A 21,068-nucleotide genomic window follows, 5' to 3' on the forward strand; every position below is an offset into this window, starting at 1 on the left:
GCCCTCCTTCCAGGCATTCTGCTCTCCTGCTTCTCTTTGTTTTCCACCAGTCTGATGCTTTTTCTAAACTATTATACCCTCACTACCTCACTGGTTTCTGTTATCGTCTTTCTACAAATCAAATGCTGTTTTGAATAACAGCTTTATGAAATCAAGATCACTAACTTGTTTTCAGAGTTTTTCCTGATGCATCAATTTAGTGTGATGATAAAATAAATTGTTTACCCACATAAATCTTTTATGCTCCTCTCCTGGATGCTGACAACAGTTTACTTGCCTATACACAACAGAAGGTCATAATCCTATTTGAGGTTTCCTTGGCAACTGATTACTGCTGAAGGCAAGCTGCGATTTATGACCAGTGACACATACCTGCCATTCCCTTTGAATGAGACATGTGGTACGCTTTATTCAGACAAACCACCTCAGGTAATAAAACTGCAGTAGCACTAAGGGGCTATACCATTTTCTTATGTTTAGAGGAATTCAAAGCCAGACGACTAAAAGTCATCCGATGACAGGGATTACATTTGTGTGGCGTTGCTCTACAGCCGATAAACAAACAGTGTGCCAAAGCTTTCCTGCCAGAACGTGTCCGTGTGCATATATTAGTTTGACTCATCTCAAAGATGAAGCCCATTACTTGTGAAGGTGAATGTTTGAGTGGAGTCTCAGGGTAGAGGTTGGACGTTATAACAATCAGAGGAGCCATAACGGCAGCCAGTCAGGTCAAGATCAAACAGCTTCACGGACAATCCACTTCATCACAGTCTATTCTCCATTATGGTTGCGCTCCGTCGTAGCTTACTGCAAATTTTTCAGCTGATTGTTGAAAGTAAAATCAGCCCAAACCAACAAACGACTGACAAAGGAGGAACAAAAGCTACCAATGCTGGGAGTATACCATAATAACTTTTTTATGGCTAACTGACTTTTCACGCAATTGAAATCTGGAGGAAAAAGGGGAAACAAAGCATAAGTTTAAAATAAAGCTATGTAATACATTTAAACGAGATATGTTGTTCTATAATACATTTGTAAACAATGGTGAATCATGGGATATTCATCCCTGTACAATATTTTTAATCACTGGAATGAAAGAGAAACCCTACTTCCCTCACCACGTTGCGCTCACAGACTCAGCGCACTATTAATCCACTTAAACGCAATTTATAGGGTCTCAACATTGACTGTCCTTTGGCGTAAAATTGCATGGAGCATCCTTACAGTGTTGTCAAAAAACTAAATTAGACAAACTGGCTTACTAATTGAGGGAGGGGTAAAGTACTATGTGGATGCGCTGACTCATGCACAAGCAGAGACAAACAAGCAGTCTATGGGCAATATTACACCAACAATAATAAAGATTTAGTGTTGTTCAAGCCACGATCGCCTTAAATCTGAAAGAGAACCTTTAATTTAATCTTCTGTTAGGTTTTTATTTCAGTGGCTGCAGGGAGCCAACTTTTAACTCAAATACAAAACAAAAATAATTATGCGGTTTATTGTAAATGTTTTAATTATCTTGGTTAAAGGTGGAGTTAAGATAATTCTATGCTTTTGTCGTCTGCATTTTCTGTAGATTCTGATGTACAACATAGGATTAGTGCATATTTTAAAGGGTGAGCTAAATTCAGTTTAATAGGCAGTTGGGTCATCTAATGAGCCCTAAAGATGTAGAGAAAACGATCTAAATGGGAAAAGCTGAAATCAAGGGACAGAATTTTTAAAAATGGTATACTGCCATCTGCTGTTCAGCATCAAAACATCATCTTGGTTTTTTCTCTTTTTTTTTCACCCTCCACGTTGCAAAAACAGGGGAGGTGAGAGGACTGACTGACATCCAAAAAGTGAGATTACTGGATAATTTGGAGAATTTGTCTAAATAAAACCCACATTTTTTCCTGGAAACATGGATTAATATCACTGTGTGTGTGTGTGTGTGTGTGTGTGTGTGTGTGTGTGTGTGTGTGTGTGTGTGTGTGTGTGTGTGTGTGTGTGTGTGTGTGTGGTTGGGGGGGGTCAATGATCCAAAATTTATGTTTATGTATTTAGCAGACGCTTTTGTCCAAAGCGACTTACAAGTGATAATCGGCATATTGCCCTTGAGGCTAACAGCAACAACAACAACAACAACAACAACAACAACAACTTGACATCAATCATGGAGAGGAGAGAACAAGGAGTGGACAGTAGAGAGGGGGGACGGGTGCAGGCAAGGTGCTAGTTAAGAAGATGCTCTCTGAAGAGCAGGGTCTTCAGGAGTTTCTTGAAAATTGAAAAGGAAGCCCCTGTTCTGGTAGCGCTTGGTAGGTCATTCCACATTTGTGGAACGATGCATGAGAAGAGTCTGGACTGTCCTGAGCGTGGTGTAGGCACTGCTAGCCGACGATCTGACGGCAACATTTATTCCTATTGGCCAATTATTTATTTATTTTACAATTTTTTTTACAAAATGCTTAACGTCATTTCATTTAACTTAATTAAAAATCGTAAACGGACCAACTTGTCCTACGAAAGAAGTACACCCATAATTTGATTTAAATTAACACAAACACACTATTCAAACCATTGTAAACCTGTATCGGAACACATGAGTGGTCCTGACCCAGATAAAAACATACGAAAGAAAACTGTTTCTATCACAGGAGTTACCTTTTCATTTCCCTTCCTTAGCTTCTCATTGGAGGACATTTAGGTGGTCCAAGCCAAAAACAAGCGCAGCATCAAGTTACGTGAAGCGGTTCTCGTGTTCTCTGCCTTCCTTCTGGGGATTGTAGTTTTCACGGTAACCTGACGTCTCCGCTCTGGCTCCGTAATGAACCACAACTCCCAGAGTTCTGTGGGGTGAAAGCTGTCAAGCTTGCGTTTTGCTTTGGGTCTTTTGTTATTGTTTCAGGTTACTGGAGCAGCAGACAGAAAAAGATATCGCTGCGGACTCAGACACGTTCATTTCCCTTTTTCTTTTGGACTGCAGCTGTATTATCTCAAACGCAGCCTGGTATTTAAGGAGAGGGGTTTAAAGGTAAGAGACACTTCGCAGAGGACTCGACCTAAATGTGCGCAGATAATTTTAGGTGGTTGACAAAGCCCGCATTGTTGTTCCGTTTGATTATTCGTGCCCGCAACACCTTAACTGGTCTGACAGTGATAAATAATTAAATGTCTGCCTACAGTGACTGACATTACATTTTTGTCTTATTTAACATGCATCGCCGCGCGTGGCCGTGTTTATTCGACATGTGCTTCTGCTGGGCCTTGTATGGCAGGCCGTAGTGACATAAAATCAAATCAAAATGTCAACAATGCAAAAATCAGATTACAAACCATGCTAGTCACAATATTAAGACTTTAAAATACTATTTCACCCTATTACGTTACCAGATATTATTTCCAAGTAAAGCAAAGTTTAAGAATTCTAAAATAAAGTTAAATAACAGAGTATTTTAACATATTTTAACATTTACTGGCAAGATAAGAAAGTCCCCGCAATGCATCTATAAATCAATCATTATGAAAAAAATACTTGTTGACCTGAGAGGTTTAATGCACAGAAATAACAGATCACCCAAAATGTTTTTGTTTAGGTTTGCCCAATACCAGTCTATACCCAGATAGCAAGCGTATATCGAAACAATGTAGAATCCACATTGCATTGTCAATGTTAAAACATATAGTCAGCATAATTTTGCACCTAAATTTAATATTGAAACATTATTTATTTATTAAATATAGATCAACGCCTTTAAAATTGTATTTCAAATAACCTAAATATTAAAACATTGAAATTTCAACACAACTACAGATCAATGCATTTTCCCTTATATTTCAATTGAGAGAAATTATTACAATATCATGCTGTTTCATGCAGGATTCATCGGTTTTGCAACATTCATTCAACATCTAGTTTGAATCAAGATTTCAATATCAACACTTCTGATGATTCAGATGGAAAATCAATATGGTTTCAATGTAAGCTTGCTATCTGGGTAGTGATCAAGGCCAAATTATTTATTTAAAATACCCCATTTACCAGCACTGATGTAACATTTCAAAATAAAACAAAAAAGAGCAGTCTTAGCTTGACTGCTCTGCTAAATACACTCATTTAGAAGTTTTCTTGTTTTTCATGAAAGCATACTTGGAATTATTCTGAATAACAATTATGGCAAGCACGCAGACATGGTCAGAAATAGAAATTAAGAAATCATAAATTTCTCAAAACGTTGCTTTCATCAAAAAGAAAAGAAAAAATCTTAGGCCTTCTAGCTGTCAGTTTTTCAGGATCATCGGATTAGATTTTCCCATAATATCAACTCACTTAAAAAGCTAATTTTGGGATCAGCCTCTACATTTGGGATATTTTAAATATTTAATTATAGATATGATGAAAGATATTTTGCTGCCTAACTATTATATGTTAAACCTGCCTGCGATAGCCCTCAAGCATTGCGGTGTAATAGGATTCCTCAAAAAGCTGCTGTAAATTTTCCTGCCTGATCTGTAATTATCTTTAAGATATGTAAATACAATTTACCCTTCACATGCAAGTTTAGAGTGGCCCTCTCAGTAAATAATCTCCCTAATGAAGTGAAATCACAAATAATAAACTAAAACTTTATAAAACCTGCACCTTGTTATTGTTGACTTGTATTTTATTGGGAAGCATTTTATTTTCTAGACATCTGATCTATGCTGGAGGTCAAATTTGACATAACGCTAAAGTAATAATGCTTTGTGTTAGGCAGTTGCAGGATTCATACCATGTCTGTGTAATCTGAGTCTTCTAACATGTCGGGAGAGCCTAGAAATTTTGTACTGCTCATGAAGAAGCGCGGTGAGTTTTACCATGACCAACATAACCACTGCCACAAACGTATAATGTGCCATGTTGCTCAAAGCCCTTCCTGTCAGAGAGGTTTAGCTCTAGTGTCTTCACCGACTCCTGCTTGCTCAGTGTTGCTCACCAGCTGTCACCTTTTACCTCGTTCACATTCAGCTCAGCAAACCAAACATGACAGTATCAACCTTGAACTTGAGATAAATGATCATATATTTCTTTTTCTTCCTTTAGGAACAGCCTTGCCTGGCTTTGTGTGTGTGTGTGTGTGTGTGTGTGTGTGTGTGTGTGTGTGTGTGTGTGTGTGTTGCCATGGATAAGACTTGGCAGGTGGAGTTTAGAAATGTGGGCTGCATTTACTTCCCGGAGAGTAGAGTAGATTGCCACTACACCTTAAGCTCACAGCACAGCTGGACCAGCAGTGACTGGATTGGGCTCTTCAAGGTAATGTTATCCTTCACAGCCGTTACAAAAATCTGATAAATAAAAGGTTTATTTAAAATTCATGGTAAGAATGTTATGTTTGTCAGGTGGGATGGACGTCAGTGAAGGACTACGAGACATTTGTTTGGGCTCTGACCCCGGCGGATTACCAGGAGGGCACAGATAATAACTGCTGTGTGCAGTTTCAAGGTAATGACCAGTAGGGTTGTCACGGTATGAAAATTTAACCTCACGGTTATTGTGACCAAAATTATCACGGTTTTCGGTATTATCGCGGTATTTTTTAAACGGTGTTGCATATGTTCAGAAAGCATTGATAGTCCTGTTCTACACAAACTGAAATAGTTCTGAAAAGGTTTAACAGTGTTTATTAAACCTAAAATAACACAAAGCCTTAGCAAAAGTGCAACTTTTCACAAGTAAAGGAACAAATAGCTTATTTTTCTGGAACATGTTACAGTAGTCAGTGCAGGTTTAAATTATACAAATCCAAACATTCAAAACATAAACAATATGTAAACAAATCAAAGAAACACCACTTGTTTTCTCATATACTTGTTTTCTTCATTATCAAAATGAAAATCTAAAACTCCAGTCCACACTTGACTTGAGCACTGTACAAGTCAACCTTAAAAAATATGTATTTAAAACAAATAGCCACTTTAAACAAATTACTAAAATAACTACTACACTATGTAATCAAATCCAAATGTTCAAGTATAAATGGCATTGAATAAGTAAACAAATCAATGACAAGGAACTAATTGTATATTTCTCTTCATCATCAACAAATAAGATGCTTCATCCAGCAACAGGGTGTCCGTGACACGGTTTAAATGCTGGCAGAGGACGCTGCGGCTGCAGTATATAGTGACTCGTTGCATTCTCCCTCAACCAAAAGTCCTCGCGTCATGCATTTAAGCTAAAATGCTAATGTTAACTTACCTTGCACTGGCTCTAGAGACGTGGGTGATGGTCACGCAGATGTGCCATTAGATTCGAAGTGTTGCTGCCTTTTGCAGACACTTGTTTCCTGCACGTTCTGCAAACGGGATAGCAGTCTTCTATTAACTGTCCCTCAGCATTTTTCAGAAATCCAAAATATGCCCATACTTCCGATTTAGTCTTCTTTGAGGGCTGTTGGATGTCCTGGGCGCTGCCGTCTCCTCCTTCGGCCATTATTTCAGCTTCAAAGTTTTGGTGCCGTTGCAAATTAAAAAGTGCGTGTGCGCACCGCGGGAACTTCAGCTGAAGCGACGGTGGCTGGTAAGGGTCATCGCGCCGAAACCGCGGCCACGGTAAACCCACCGAGATAATATAGTTTTTTAAAAACTGGACGGTTATTTTTATTGTCAACTTTTTTACCGGGGTTTACCGCTATACCGGTTACCGTGACAACCCTAATGACCAGTATTGTGCTTAGGGATGTCCCGATCCGATCACATGATCGGAAATCGGCCCCGATCACGTGGTTTCAGACTCGATCGGGACTCGGGCTTTACTTCCCGATCCAAGCCCCGATACGGACTCGGATACTGGGTTCAAATTACAGGAGAGCAACTTGGTTCTCCTTAAAGGTTGTCAGGCTCCCCTGATGCCCTTAACTTTCACACCCAGAAGGAGACCAAAAAAGATCCAGGTTCTACCTATATTATATTATTTATATGGACTCAGCTATAGGGCTGCAACAAACGATTATTTGGATAATCGATTAATCGGATGGGGTCTTGACACCATTAATCGATTAATCGGATTACATAGGGACATTTTTAAAAACTGCTAGGGAAACGTTATTTTTCTCCTTCCTTCACTTTATTAAACACAACATTATTAGAAAACAGTTCAATAGCAGAAAAACAACATGCCATCACCTAAATTGTCTTATAAGGTGTACAGACAGAGACCCTAAGCTACACCTATCTGTGACCTAAAATGCTTGGTCCAAGTTAAACAACTTAAAGAGCAAGTCAACCCCTACCAGAGTCTAACTCCACTCCCGCTTCATGTTTGAAAAATGCAACGCATGCTGTTGCCTGGCAGACCGAGAGGGCGGAGCCGCTAACATATACACACACACTCAGGCTCACGACAGCATTGTGACATCATAATGTACCAGTTTACATCATAGCATACTTCTTAGCCAATAGTGGTGGCAGATTTAAATTAAAATACAGTGCAGAGTTTTTACCTGACATTTTTTTTACCGCATTCTTTCTACAATAGAATGCACTATAATTAACATCTGTATTACTGTGGTTCTTTCATATGTTTTTACCTGTTGTTTCACATTCCTTTGTGTTTTTAGTGTTTTACGACTGTTAGTTCTAGTATTTTCTTGTTTTCATTTTTTCTTATAAACTATGCTTTAAATGTCATTCTGAACGTGTTAATTAACTGTAATCTTTTAATGTACAGCGCCTTGTCTGGTTGTAATGCCATGTTGAATGCGCTTTATAAATAAAATGGTATGGTATGGACAACGGCACAACACTGCCAGTTTTAGGCAGAATATTTAAATTTTAACTAAGATGCACTGAAGTGCCAAATTATTGACGACACGTGTCTGCAGCACGATTAGACACTCGTTTATTTAGTTTATCAGCAAAAAAAGTTTATTTGGGGAATGACTTGCTCTTTAAGGGCAATTCTCATCTGTTTTGTTTGATCTCATCTGTAGACATTTATTATAATTGGGGATGTCAAACAACTAATTTTTAAATGTAATTAAACATAGGCTGTGAATTAATCAAAATTAATCACTATTTCCAAAAATGACTGAAAAAATACCAAATAAAACAAAAGTAAATGAATGCCATCCTCCTTGCGATGATGCCCTGGGCAACTGCCATAAAGTCACATCAAGAAATGCTGCTGATCATTCCAATGATCCCAAATAGACTCACATTAGGCCACATGAAAGCAACTGAACCCAAAAATATATTAACCAGTGTATAACTGCACTCACACAACACACCTGCAGCAACAGTTAGGACTCCTCCCTCCCTTTTAAAAATGTTTTCGCTTCTGAGGACATTGTGGTTGTAAAGCCACATGTTAGTAGTCTGGCCCCGGTGTGATCAACCAGTTTCTGCGGGAATGTGACGGCGGAACCGGTTCGCAGCGGTGCGAGTCCCCCCCCCCCCCCCCCCCCCCCCCCGCCTATCTAATAGCGTTGCGCTTACAATTTTATAGACTTTTTTTAACGAGCTTAGGGCATGTCTAGCCTGTGTAATAATCCGGGGCTTGGGTGAATCACTTTTGAAAAGTTTTCAACTTACCCGGACACCGAGCTCTCTCCTTCCTCGCTGATGATTCTGACATGCTTGCGTTTAAGACGCTGCATCATCACCGTAGTATCCCCGTGCCATGCTAAGTCTGACCTACAAACATTGCATGTCTTCGCCTGATTTAACTGAAAATGCTCCCAAACTTTAGAAGTTTTTACTTTTTTGGGGTCTCGCTGCTTCTGCCATGTTCCTCTTCCAAACACCTGCCAGCTCTCCACTGGTCTGCGCGCAACGGCGGGCGGGAGGGGAGGGGGCTTTTGGAAGAGTTGCGCAACACAACGAATCGATGACGCAATTCGTTGCCAATGCTTTTAGTAATCGATTTTCATCGAATTTATCGATTCGTTGTTGCAGCCCTACTCAGCTAGCGGGGATTCTTTTGAGCAGAGATGCAGAGAGCAGCAGGAAGACTGCTGATTATTCATGAACTCCAGCTGCGTTCTGCCCACGGCCACAGTAACATTTTCTATATTTCTAAGTGGCTTTACCAAAAAATATATAATTAACACAGTCATTCATGTCCGTTCATTTTCTCTCTGGTAAGTTCTGTCTGTATTTGAGCATGACGTGTGGACACGCTTGCGCTGCCCCCACTGCAGTGCTCGTCACTGGCGCAGCCGGGCAGCGCAGAGCACACTCCGCTTTTTTTGCGGTCAATAGATCAATTTGATCTGCTAGTTAAAAAGTTACTTGTGAGGTGAAAAAGAAGGAAGCAGGCAGGAGTTTTTCTGGTGGACTGGGAGATGCAGGAAGATCAGAGACAGACATCATCAGCAGTTTTATTTACATAAATAAAATATATATATATATATATATATATATATATATATCAATGCAGCATAGCCAGAACAGGAGTGATATGTTCTCTCTTATTAGCCTCTGTCGGCAATCTTGTTGCAGCGTTGTGGACCAACTGCAGCAATAGATGCTTGGTTTGCTTCTACAAGCAGGGAATTACAATAATCCAACCGCATGATCACAAACACATGAATGACCTTCTCTAAGTTAGCTTTTGAAAAGACAGGTCTAATCCTAGAGATGTGGCACAGATGAACAAAGCATCCCTTTAACTTTCTTTTCGAAGGTGAGACCATCATCCACTTTAACCCCAAGATTCGTAATAGCTTCCTAAGCTTGGCCGATGAGGCAATCAGAGGAACCATTTAGATGGAAGAGGATAACCTCAGTTTTACCTTCATTAAGACTCAGAAATTTGAGTGTCAGTCAATCTTTACCTCTGAGATACATTATATAAATCACGGAAGTGAGCTTGTTTCCCCATGTCTCATGGGAGCATACACCTGGCAGTTGTCCGCATAAAAATGAAAGCTAATCTTGTGTCTTCAAAATATTGAGCCCAGGGGCAGCAGATAAATGGAAAACAGAAGTGGTCCAAGAATGGATCCTTGTGGCACTCCATAATTCAAACCCACTTTTCAGATGCAACATCACCCAGCTTCAAACAAAAGCACCCATCAGTGAGGTAAGACCCAACCCAGTGAACGACTGGCCCCATTATCCCTACGCAATGGTTCACCCTGTTAATCAGAAAATAATTTATGTAAAGTTATTTTAGTCGCCCCCATTTGAAAGAGGGAAAATCCTTCCAGAGCTGTTAACAGGATTCTATGCATAAATGTCCTCAAGCAATATTTCTTTCCTTATTCTCATTTATTTTGTAAATGGACAGTTGCATCAGCATTCAGTGACACACCGGACAAATGTGTGGTGAAAACCTTTAAATATGCACCAAAAACAGCTAAGTTACCTCATAAGAGTAATTAATTAATAGTTGCTGCTAAAAGTCACTTCCAAACACTGCTCATAACATTTGCTGTTATTGCAAATATTTTTTGCTGGACATTAGCTGGCTATCCTTGTGTAAATATGAGCCTTTGAAACAACCCAGTCGTAGAGGGGGGTGGGGGGATCCGTGGTTGTCTTTCAAATTCGACAGCGCTAGAGCCAATTAAGCTGTGTTATGCCCGCCCATTAAACATGTGCTGCATGGTGGCGCAGTTGTTAGCACTGTTGCCTCGCAGCACGAAGGTTGCAGGTTCGAAACTCGGCTGCGGCCTTTCTGCGTGGAGTTGCGTGTTCTCCCCATGCATGCGTGGGTTTCCTCTGGGTACTCTGGTTTCCCCCACAGATCACAACATGCCCTATAGGTTATAAATTGTAAGTCGCTTTGGATAAAAGCGTCTGCCAAATAAATAAACATAAACATGGAGCGCTGTGATTGGCAAGACACAAAACTGATCAGGCCAAAAGATAACCTGCTTAGGCTACAATGGACCAACTAGCAGAGCAACATCTTTTATAGCCATGGTTGGTCAAGATTTCTAGGCTAGTAAGAGACCAGCTCAGCACATAAATCTGTCAAAACTGATGTTAAACACAATTAGTTTCTCATTTTCTGAGAATGGGAAGAACTTATTTTTGTTTTAAAAGCTTCTATAGATAAAAAGAAGAAAAAACATCACGTGCAGAAGACAAATACCCTGCTTGGTTTGGTCTCTAACACAGAAAGTCTTTGTCACGTATGAATTCATGTCTACAGTAATGAGGATGACAAAGGCAGTGGCTCACACAGGAACACACTGTTCACTTTGTCCTCAGTATGAGAGGTAGCTGAGCCTGAGTCTTCGAGGGGGGGGTGCAGGGGGACACGTGTGAAGCAGGTGTGCCATTGACCTGAGGCACAGTGAATAACTTCAGCATGCAGTCAGAAAACAAAGTCAAACACAAGCACATGTAGCTTATCCTTAGCAGTGATTGAGAGGAACATCTGTCTCCACGGTGACTGAGGCTGATGCACACAGCTCATAAAGAATGGTTGAATCTGAGATTTTGTTTCCATCTTTCGTGCATGTGTGGAAAGCAAATAAAACAGAAAATCCTAATTTCCTTCTCTAAATACAAAGGTACCACCAGTGCAGCAGGACATAATAGCAGTTATCTTGTTTATTAGTACGGATAGTCCTGTGGTCTGAATAGAATGGGTGAGGCGTAACATCATTTTAAATTACAGAGTCAAGAATTTAAAGATTTAACCAAAGTTTAAGCAGAAAATAAAAGGGAAGTTGTTTTTGTATTTAGTTTAATGGGTTTTAATCTGTTTTATAGTCATTTTTTTCCTGTGCTTTCTTGTGATGACAAGTGATTTCTGTGAAATTTATAACCTGCCATAAAATAACCCAGTTTATAATTTTTTTTTCTTGCAATTAAGTCATTGCAAAGTTTATTTCAGGGCGATTTACAGCCTTTAAATCTAATGTTTTGCACGTGTGTTTGTGTACCAAAGCATCTTAAATCTGTCAGGAAGAGTGTTTTCACTTTTAGCGTCTGGTGTAGTTTCTCATTAGATTTTAAAATGTTTTGAGGTGTTTTAACTGCTGGTGAGCCTCCCGCTGACCCCGTTTATGGAGCTGTTTGGAGAAGTCAACGTGCTTTTCATCAGTTTAGTGTGTTCCACCTGGTTTTGTAAACATCAACATGGGAGGAGTCCCAGGTTGGTGCAACCAGTCATGCTTCAACGACTGGCACTATTTTTATTTAAAACTATGTAAATCTGAATTATATTTAAGATCACATTTTTTCTTAGCCTGAGCAGATTTACTGCCACTAGTGGCTGGAATCTTTTAGAACGTATTTTACAACGTTCCTCATCTATTTATTACTTCTATAACAATCCTTTTTTAAAGGCTGCAATATACCAAGTGGTGCCAGTTTGTGATTCATTTGTGATTTTATTGGAACATTTTTGTTTTAGAGGTAGATGTAACCGTGCATCCTAAAAAAACATGCTTTACAAATACTTAGGAAATAACTCTTTTCATCTGTAAATAGGAAGACTTTGTTGTTCTAAGCTTTTTATGAAAGCTCTTGAGTATTTCTGTAAGACAGTGACAAACCCACACAGAAAGAGGGGTGTTGTTGGGGCTGCAGCCCCCTTTATTGTAGATATAAAATACAGCAACCTAACTCAACAGTAACATTACACAACTATCAGCAAGTAACATTTTTTTTCTTGAGCAGACATTTTGAAAACATTGCAAAACTGGTAGAAGGAATGCGAGTGATAAAATAAATTAAATCCCCATTTATTGCTCTTGTGTACACACAAGCTAGCATTAACAATGTAGCCCAGCTAGCCACTACAGGGAGTAACAAAAGCAGCAGTCTGAAGCTCCTATGGCTTCAAAAGTAACACAATGAGCTGTGCTATATTTGTTATTGTTTATGGATTGCTTTTTGCCAGATTGCAGCTTTTAAGGCATAATTCCTGCAGAATGTTTTAAATAGTTTCAAATACCAGACCATAATCGGCACCATTTCCACATTGTAGTGTCTTAGGTGGTAAAGGCCTAGCTGCAAACCTGACTCTCTGTATATTCTATTTTTAATTGTTTCAACCAAACTTTTATTTTGCTTTTAGCCTCGTACCTGCCCAAACCCAGCTCCCAAGAGTATGAGTTTGTATACATTGATGCTAAAGGGGACGTGTGCTCCCGCAGCTCCAAATTCACCTTCTGTGCACCAAAGCCGCTTGACGATCTGGTGACACTCGAGGAAGTGTCCCACGGTGAGGATGGAGGCATAGACATGCTGTTGGTAGTACCAAGAGCTGAACTGCTGCAGGTGAGCATTAACAATAAATAAGCTTGATGTGAAAATGGATCAGTATGTCTTCAGCTTTGCATAAGTAATGAGTGTTGAGAAGACACTCGTCCTGTTGAGTTGGCTCTGGTATCTCACGCAGCCAATTTAGTACAAGAATGTTTTCCCTGTTTCTGGACAGAGTCGACTGCAGGAGTGCCTGCAAGTGCGTGCTGAGCTGTTGCACGAGCAGGAGGTGTTAAAAAAGCAAAAGGAGATGGAGAGGGATGACTTTAAGAGGGCCAAGGAGGCTTGGGACAGACAGCGAAGAGGGTTGGAATGTGATCTCGCCCGGCTGAAGGAGGAATTGATGTGGAGTCGAGAAAAGATGGAGGAGCTGGAAAGGAAGCAGGAGGTGGCTTAAGACTTTTCCCTTCACTTTTGCAGTGAAAAGCGTTCCTCTACTAAGATATGTTACTTATATTCATAATAAAATATCTCTGGTGTGTTAGGACGGGCAGGCTTTGGCAGAGTCTCTAGCCCAGGAGAAAGCTGCTTTAATGAGTGCCAAGAAGGAAAATGAAGTGCGAATAAGAGAGCTGGAGGAGGACATCAAAACCCTGACTCAGAGGACTGTGGAGAAAGAAACAGAGCTGGAGAGGTTGGTTGGTTTCTTCTCTAGATTAATCTAAGTAGTTTGGTTGTTTTTGACAAGTAATTTTGTGCAGGATGAAGGAAAGAGCCAAAAGAGCTGTGGCCTTGAGGAAAGAAGAGGAGAATGAAAGGAAGAGCCTGCAGGTATTTTCTGAACAGCCACGTCTGCTGGACTCCTCTCTGCCCGTGTTTGATTTTTCTTCTTTGTCCATCTCAAAGTCCAAGCTGGAGCAGACAGAGGTGGAGCTCAAAAGTCTCTCTAAGGAGTTCCAGAGTCTCAGAAACTCCCTGGCACAGAGAGACACCAGCGTCCTGCAGCTCCAAAACTCCATCACCACCCTCACACAGAAACTCACCACCGCTCACAGGAAGGAGGTCAGACATATTCCAAACACGCTTGTACGGTTGGGGCTTCAAGTGAATGTGTAAAATGAATCATGTAACACACTCGTGCTTTGTCGACAGGCGGAGAACGAAGCGTCGCTGAAAGAGATGCGGAGCCTTCGGGAGCATCTTCACATGAGTGAGCGCACCGCGGTGGGCTTAAAGAGAGATCTGAGCACCATGGTGTCGCAGAGGGACCACGGGCATGCCGAGCTGCACCAGGCTCGTCTGCAGGCTGCCCAGCTCACTCTTCAACTCGCAGATGTAACTATGAACCTAAGAAAAGAAAGCACCCACTGGGAGCAGGAGAGAGAAAGTCTGCAGCGCACTGCAGAGGTACGGAATATTAAACCTGCAGAAATTAGGGACATGAGTCAAGTTGAGATATGACACACGGTTAAGCTACTTCCTTGCCTCAGGTAATAGGTGGACATGTGGCAGAGAAAGTGTTTCATAGTGTGTGTTTCTGTGTGTGTTGCACGGACAGAGGGACCATGATCGCTTAGAGAAGCTTAACACAGAGATGCAGAGGGTGGAGGAGAGGCTGCAGGAGGAAAGGATGGAGCGAGTGAAGCTGGAGGTTGAGCTTGGAAGAGAAAAAGATTGCAATCGAGTGAGAAAACGTGCACAAAATAAATAAACACAGACTTGATAGCAACAAGAAGGACATGATGTCACAAGCTCTAGTGGGATTGATGGGACGTGTTCACACCTCATTTGTCACTTTAAGATGTTTATGATTTCTGGGCTGCAGGTTCAACTGAGTGAAACCCGGAGGGAGCTCCAGGAGCTGAAGTCCTGCCTGAGGGTCGCACAGAAGGAGAAGGAGCAGCTGCAGGCAGAGAAACAGGTCAAAATCAGGTTTATGTCCCAAGTTCTCACAAAGACTCTGGGTGCAGAAGAGTTTGCACGTTATAAATAAAGGGCTGGCACTTACTGAACGAATGCACATCGACTTTCATGCCCGAGTTTTTAAACTGAGATCATCTTGTGTGGAGAAGCATTGAAGTGTGATGCTATGGTTGATCACCCATGTTTGCATATTATTGCAGACATGCATGCCTGCAGACATTTGTTCTATGAAGTATATTTATTTACAGTTTGGTACATTTGGTGTCACAGCTCAACCTTAAATTTCGACAATAGAATGATGTTTGCTGTTAACTTCATTTTTATTTTTTAAATCTTGGTTTTAGAGAAATCCTAATGCCAACCTGCAGGTTTACAAGTACGGTGAAAATACCAGGTGTTGTGGATCCTCTCTCTGTTGTTACACTCTTGTTATTGTGCTGTATAAATTGTTTATAGTGCAATATAAAATGGTGGGTTTTTCAGGGCAGCTGGCTCTGGGGCTGTTAATGTGCCTGCAGAGTTTGCTTCTAACTAATTTCACGTCTGCCAAAAAAATAAGGAAATCTGTTTTGTAAACTCAAGAGTCCTGCTGCATTTCAGCAGCAAGCACACATCACTATAGCACATCAAATAAATAAATAAGGATTCAGGTACGTAGTGTAGAGTGACAGCAGTATTTATGTAATAATAAAAGTTGTATTTTTGTGTTGATGGAGTAGCAGTTTTATGTGACTTTGGTTTGAAGCTGTCAGGTGTCATAAGGGTTGTAAGGGTGATGGCTGCTGAAGCCGTTATCGGAGTCCTGCCCCGGTTTGTGATGTGATCCTTGTAATCTGTCTTGCAGGAGTTGATGGAGTACATCTGTCAGCTGGAGCAGAAGGTGGGAACAGTGACCAGCGCCGGGTGGGACGCGGCTCCCGTCGCCTCCACAGGTGAGTTGAGCAGCACATCAATCTGTTGTACGCCCTGCAGATGTGAACAGTAAAAGTGTTATCACTCAGGAGCAGCACTAAATACTGCTCAGAGGGGCTCGTGTTGTGTGTGGAAACAAGAGGAAGAGTGACTCCCCCTTCCCTTCTTTTTCTTTGTCTTTCTCTGACCAATCTTTATGGCAGGATGTCCTGACGCTGCCTTATCTGACTCTGAGGATGAGAGTCCCGAGGCTTTGCAGCTCCTCCATTCCCCCAGAACTCTGGGACACTACAGCTTATGTGAGCAGGGTCAGCACGACTCCATGTTGTTGTCAACCCCCCCTTCCTCCCCCAGGGACGTGAACAGGAGCGCGGTCGTCATCAACCAGCCGGCCCCGCTCTCCCTGCCACACCAGACCGCCGACTCTCAGGCACACAGCTCGGATTCGGTGAGACGCCCTATCAGATCCGTTCATCGTGGCCATAGTTTAATTATATGTGATACTGAAAATGAGCTACGGCTTCATGCTAATAGCAAAGCACACCAGTTAAACACGGGCAGCGGGTCGTTTGATACGGACATTATCTCATGGAGGCAATTAGGTTGCTAGTTGACAAGTTATTAGTCTGTAATAGCCGCTGGAGAGATATGAGTTAAGCATGTGTGTGTGTGTGTGTGTGTGTGTGTGTGTGTGTGTGTGTGTGTGTGTGTGTGTGTGTGTGTGTGTGTGTGTGTGTGTGTGTGTGTGTGTGTGTGTGTGTGTGTGTAGGAGGAGGAATCTGATCCAATTCCGTGTGGAAGGAAAAGCTCTGGAGAGGAAACGGCCCTTCTGCTGGCTGACTACAAGGATAATGTTCTCAGGTACAAACTCCCACATGAAATTTAAGAACCGCTCCAGTTACAGTTGGAACATTTTACTGATGTTTACGTTTATATTATGTGTTCCAAATTAGGCTAAACTGCCCTCGTTATTCTCAACAATAAAAATCGACACGTTGATGCATCAGTCTGATAATAACGAGCTAAGTTGGCGATTGCAGGGTTTATTTCTCTGTTGACCCCTGGGATCCTGAATGCATAAACTCATATTTACGAGCATATTTTCACTGCTGTATTTGTGTTTTTACTGATTTTTTAATGTATTTAAAGCTACAATGGCATATCTGCAAAACAAGATAGCTCAAAACGTTTTTTTAACAACGTTCTAACTAGGGGTAGACCGATGTATCGGGCTGATATTTACTGTTTTTTTATATATTGTATCGGTCGATATCAGTGAAGCCGATTTAAAGTCAGGAGCCTCCTGCCCGGTGCTGTTGCAGATTTTTGTTTAAATGTTTTTTTTTATGTTCACTAATAACATCTGCATAATAAATACTCAAAATTATTTTATTTAGCTGTCTGTAACAGTGAGCAGTGCACAAAGTTAAGATTGAACAGTTGGTTAAATTCAGAGTTCCAAATCTCATTCAGCTTCAGATATTTTGTGCATCAACTGATGTTATTAGTGACATTTTAGCATGAAGATAAGGTGGAAAATGTCTTGGTAATGGCTGTGAAAATCGGCCCTTGAAAACCTGCAGTGCATCCGCTTACCATGCCTCCTACATATCTGCGTCCGCAATAGAAAAACCAATATCTGTCGACCTCTAGTTCTGTAAACATATACAGTACACTGAAGTTTAAAAAAAAAATAGTGAAGCGGTTCTCTCACATTTGTCTAAAGATATCAGCCAATAACACGGCTTGGTTTGGAACCAGCGATTGGACCATCCGGTTGTCTGTCTCACCGAGTCCCAAAAGGAAAAGCAACATTTTGAGTTGTGGAAAGCAAAAGACGTTTGGACCTAGAAAATTGCAACTGCTGTTTGGCTCTCTCTCGTTTCCTGTTGCTGTGCTTTCCTACATCATGGAGGTGTGGCTTAGCCAACAGGAGGTGTGAGGTGTTTGTGTTTAAAGATCAAGTCACCCCAAATAAACATTTTTTGCTGATAAACTACATAAACGAGTGTCTGATCGTGCTGTAGACACGTGTAGCCAATAATTTAGTACTTTAGTGCATCTTAGTTAAACTTTTAATATTTTGCCTAAAACTGTTAGTATTCAGGTAAAAACTATGCACTACATTTTAATTTAACTCTGACATCGCTAGTGGATGTACACTATGGCATTAGCTGATACCATATGATGTCACAATGCCGCTGTGAGCCTGTGTGTGTGCTTGTTTTGTTAGAGGCTCCGGCCTCTCGGTCTGCCAGTCAATGCCTCCTTGTGGCGTATTTTTCAAACAGGAAATGGGAGTGGAGTTAGACCCTGGTGACTTGCCCTTTAAAAGCTAGATTGTTTTGCAGATTTGCCATTGCTACTTTAGTTTTGTGACCTCAAAATAATAAATGTCACAGATGGTTTAGCAAATTAATTACTAGTTTTATAGCATCTTAGGCAGAAATGAGGACTTTCTAACACTCAACAGTCTGATGTTTTGGTGCAGGAAAATATCTAATGATGAAAAACAGATAAGAAAATTAGTTTGGTAACACTTCACAATAAGGGTCCCATTATTAACGCTACTTAGTGCATTATTAAGCATTAATAAACTATTTCATAAAGTATTATAAACTGCTTAATAATAATGTTAAGTGATGCATTACCAATTAGACATTCTGCCTTGCCATGTATCCTAACCTTAAGCACACTTGATAGTAAACAGTAACGTGTTACTAAAGAGACCCTTTGTTTATTAATGTTTAATAATGCACTAAGTAATGTTAATAAAGGGAACCTTATTGTAAAGTGTTGCCAGTTGGTTTTAATCCAAAAGTTGTAGGGATCTTTCCGTCATGATGACTGGTTTTAAACTTCTGCTGTACTTTAAGAGCTCGTGAGTTGATTTGTGTGGATAATAAACTCCTGCAAACCAGCTCACGTCAAAACGCGGTGGAGTAAGAAATATGTTTTCTCCCGGGATTTTAAAAGTGACACTCTAAATGATTCCCAAAGTGGAAGAACGTATTAATTATACGAACTGAAGCACAGTTTGTTACTTTGCCTCTCTGGCCTCACAGAGGAAGCTTCTCACTGAATTCAGAGCCTGCAAATGCTCACGGGCAAAACGCGGGCCGTTATTTACTGTGACAGGCTCGCTGTGGCTGGAAGATGGAAGTTTTGAATATGTGCTCATAAAAGAAGTTGAGTCAGGGTGAAGCGGGGGAGACTGTTGGAGACAGAGTTGGAGGGGTAAGATGGGAGGACGAGGGGACAGACAATTTGACAGCAAGCTGTAGCAATGATTTACCTGAGGGGTGTGCCATAGTCACGGGCCAATTTTCAGCATCGTTAAGGCTCTCATTCTCCCACTCAGCTGCTCCTGCAGTCTTAGCCTCCTTATTCAACCAGTGTGTGTGTGTGTGTGTGTGTGTGTGTGTGTGTGTGTGTGTGTGTGTGTGTGTGTGTGTGTGTGTGTGTGTGTGTGTTCTTTTGAATTTTAACACACACTTTCTGCTTTGTGCCTTCCTCCAGTGATCTGGCTGACACTTCCCTATGGTGACGAGAGGACATCCAGCTACGACAACAAGAGGACTTTGAAGTTTGTTGTGGAACCTCCAAGCACACAAACACAATGTTAATATGCAATAACTTTATATCTGAAGCCAGCCTCATTTTTTCCCTCTCTAGATGGTTTTTGTCTCCACTCTGATGTTTCAGAGCCGTGGAAGGAAAGGATTTAGTTGAATCATTGCTGTGTCGAGAGCTTTACGACGGATGTAATGTCGTTTTTATGGGATTGTGATTAGGAGCCGCGGCAGGCGCTGTAATTATGATGTTTTGTGCAAACTCGTCTTCTTAGGAAATCACAGCAAAATCTGATCAAGCATTACATTTTTGGGGGAAACTTCATGGCAGCATCAACTATTGATGCAAAAGAATAAAATATTGCCGTATTGTTGCTCTGTGACATCACATTTCTCCCTCGTTTCTTTAAAACTTTAGATTCAAACGCACTTTCTTGTGAACACTAACAGCTGTTTGTGGTGCAGGTGCAGTTGAGTGATTTAGTGAAGCAGAGATTTGCTTAAAACTTTGAATAAGTGAACTTATTAATGTCTGTTGAGGTAAATGCCGCATATCTTTTTAAATCGATGCTTTTAGGCTCTCTTAATCAGCTGCCGTTTTTATCTGTTAATGAACCAAGACTTTGCTTTTTATGAATTTAATTCCAAAAGGTAGCTTCTGCCTCTATTATAGTTGATCTAAAATCAAAATTCAGTCATGCAATTTGAAATTTGTGCCTGATGTTATAAGAAAATCATCTTTAGATGTCCTGATGCAGTGCATGTGCTCCCCCCACCCACCCCCTGGCACTATACTGCCTAATAAAAACTGCTGCCTACTTTTAAATCAATACTATATGCATTTTTCATGGTTTTCTATTTATAATTAACGTGAGTTATGCTGCAAGTGGACTATGTTCGGGTTTAGATTCAGTTTATGTGTAGCTTACTAAACTCCCCGTGCTCTGCTGAGATGATTTTATGATAAATATCCTGATGTTTGATTTTATCTGCTGATTTTTGCACCTGTTTTTACTACAGAAGAGTATTTAGATAATGTTTTGTGTGTAAGGCGTGTGTGCTTTAGCTACTCATCCTTCATCTGGGTTTTCAGTTTAATTTCTGATTCCGAATGCTCCCATGAAAACTACTCAGATTTGATGTTAGACCAGCTGGTGAAGTTTGGTGTAAAAATGTGCAAAAGATTGGAATGAGATGGGGATGACTGAAGTCAGAAAAGTTCAAATCTGTCCACGTTTTTGTTTTTATTGGTGTTTATCCTTCATGTCTGACTATATAGAAGACTAAAGATTTTAGGTCTTTATCAGATGACAGCCCACACTTTGTGTTTGTTTTCCTGCTTTATGTCTGAAGGAAGTTGTAGTTTTGTCCACTGAGAGTGCTTCCTGCCTTATGATTTATTATAATGTGTGTGTGAATGCCACCCTGTGTGTTATTTTCTTTTCAGTCATGTAACAGGTTTGGGCTAAGCATAATAAAATGTATTCATCACTTGGGCTAATGTGCTTTTTCCGGCCAAATATT

The 21,068-nt window shown here is 40.7% G+C and overlaps 1 protein-coding gene across 1 annotated transcript; it reads left to right on the top strand.

Moving 5' to 3' along the window:
• The first annotated feature begins 2,886 nt into the window (after positions 1-2,886).
• Positions 2,887-20,338, top strand: calcoco1a (calcium binding and coiled-coil domain 1a). The gene is made up of 16 exons (XM_015967913.3): positions 2,887-3,025; positions 5,075-5,093; positions 5,132-5,284; positions 5,371-5,473; positions 13,010-13,212; positions 13,373-13,585; positions 13,683-13,831; positions 13,899-13,968; positions 14,044-14,199; positions 14,290-14,544; positions 14,696-14,821; positions 14,963-15,058; positions 15,905-15,992; positions 16,176-16,420; positions 16,742-16,833; positions 19,492-20,338. The coding sequence occupies exons 3-16, from the start codon at positions 5,153-5,155 to the stop codon at positions 19,517-19,519; spliced, it is 1,956 nt and encodes a 651-aa protein (XP_015823399.3). The 5' UTR covers positions 2,887-3,025; positions 5,075-5,093; positions 5,132-5,152; the 3' UTR covers positions 19,520-20,338.
• Positions 20,339-21,068: the final 730 nt, after the last annotated feature.

This window comes from Nothobranchius furzeri, chromosome 15 (genome assembly GCF_043380555.1).
Source record: "Nothobranchius furzeri strain GRZ-AD chromosome 15, NfurGRZ-RIMD1, whole genome shotgun sequence".
NCBI classification, from domain to species: domain Eukaryota; kingdom Metazoa; phylum Chordata; class Actinopteri; order Cyprinodontiformes; family Nothobranchiidae; genus Nothobranchius; species Nothobranchius furzeri.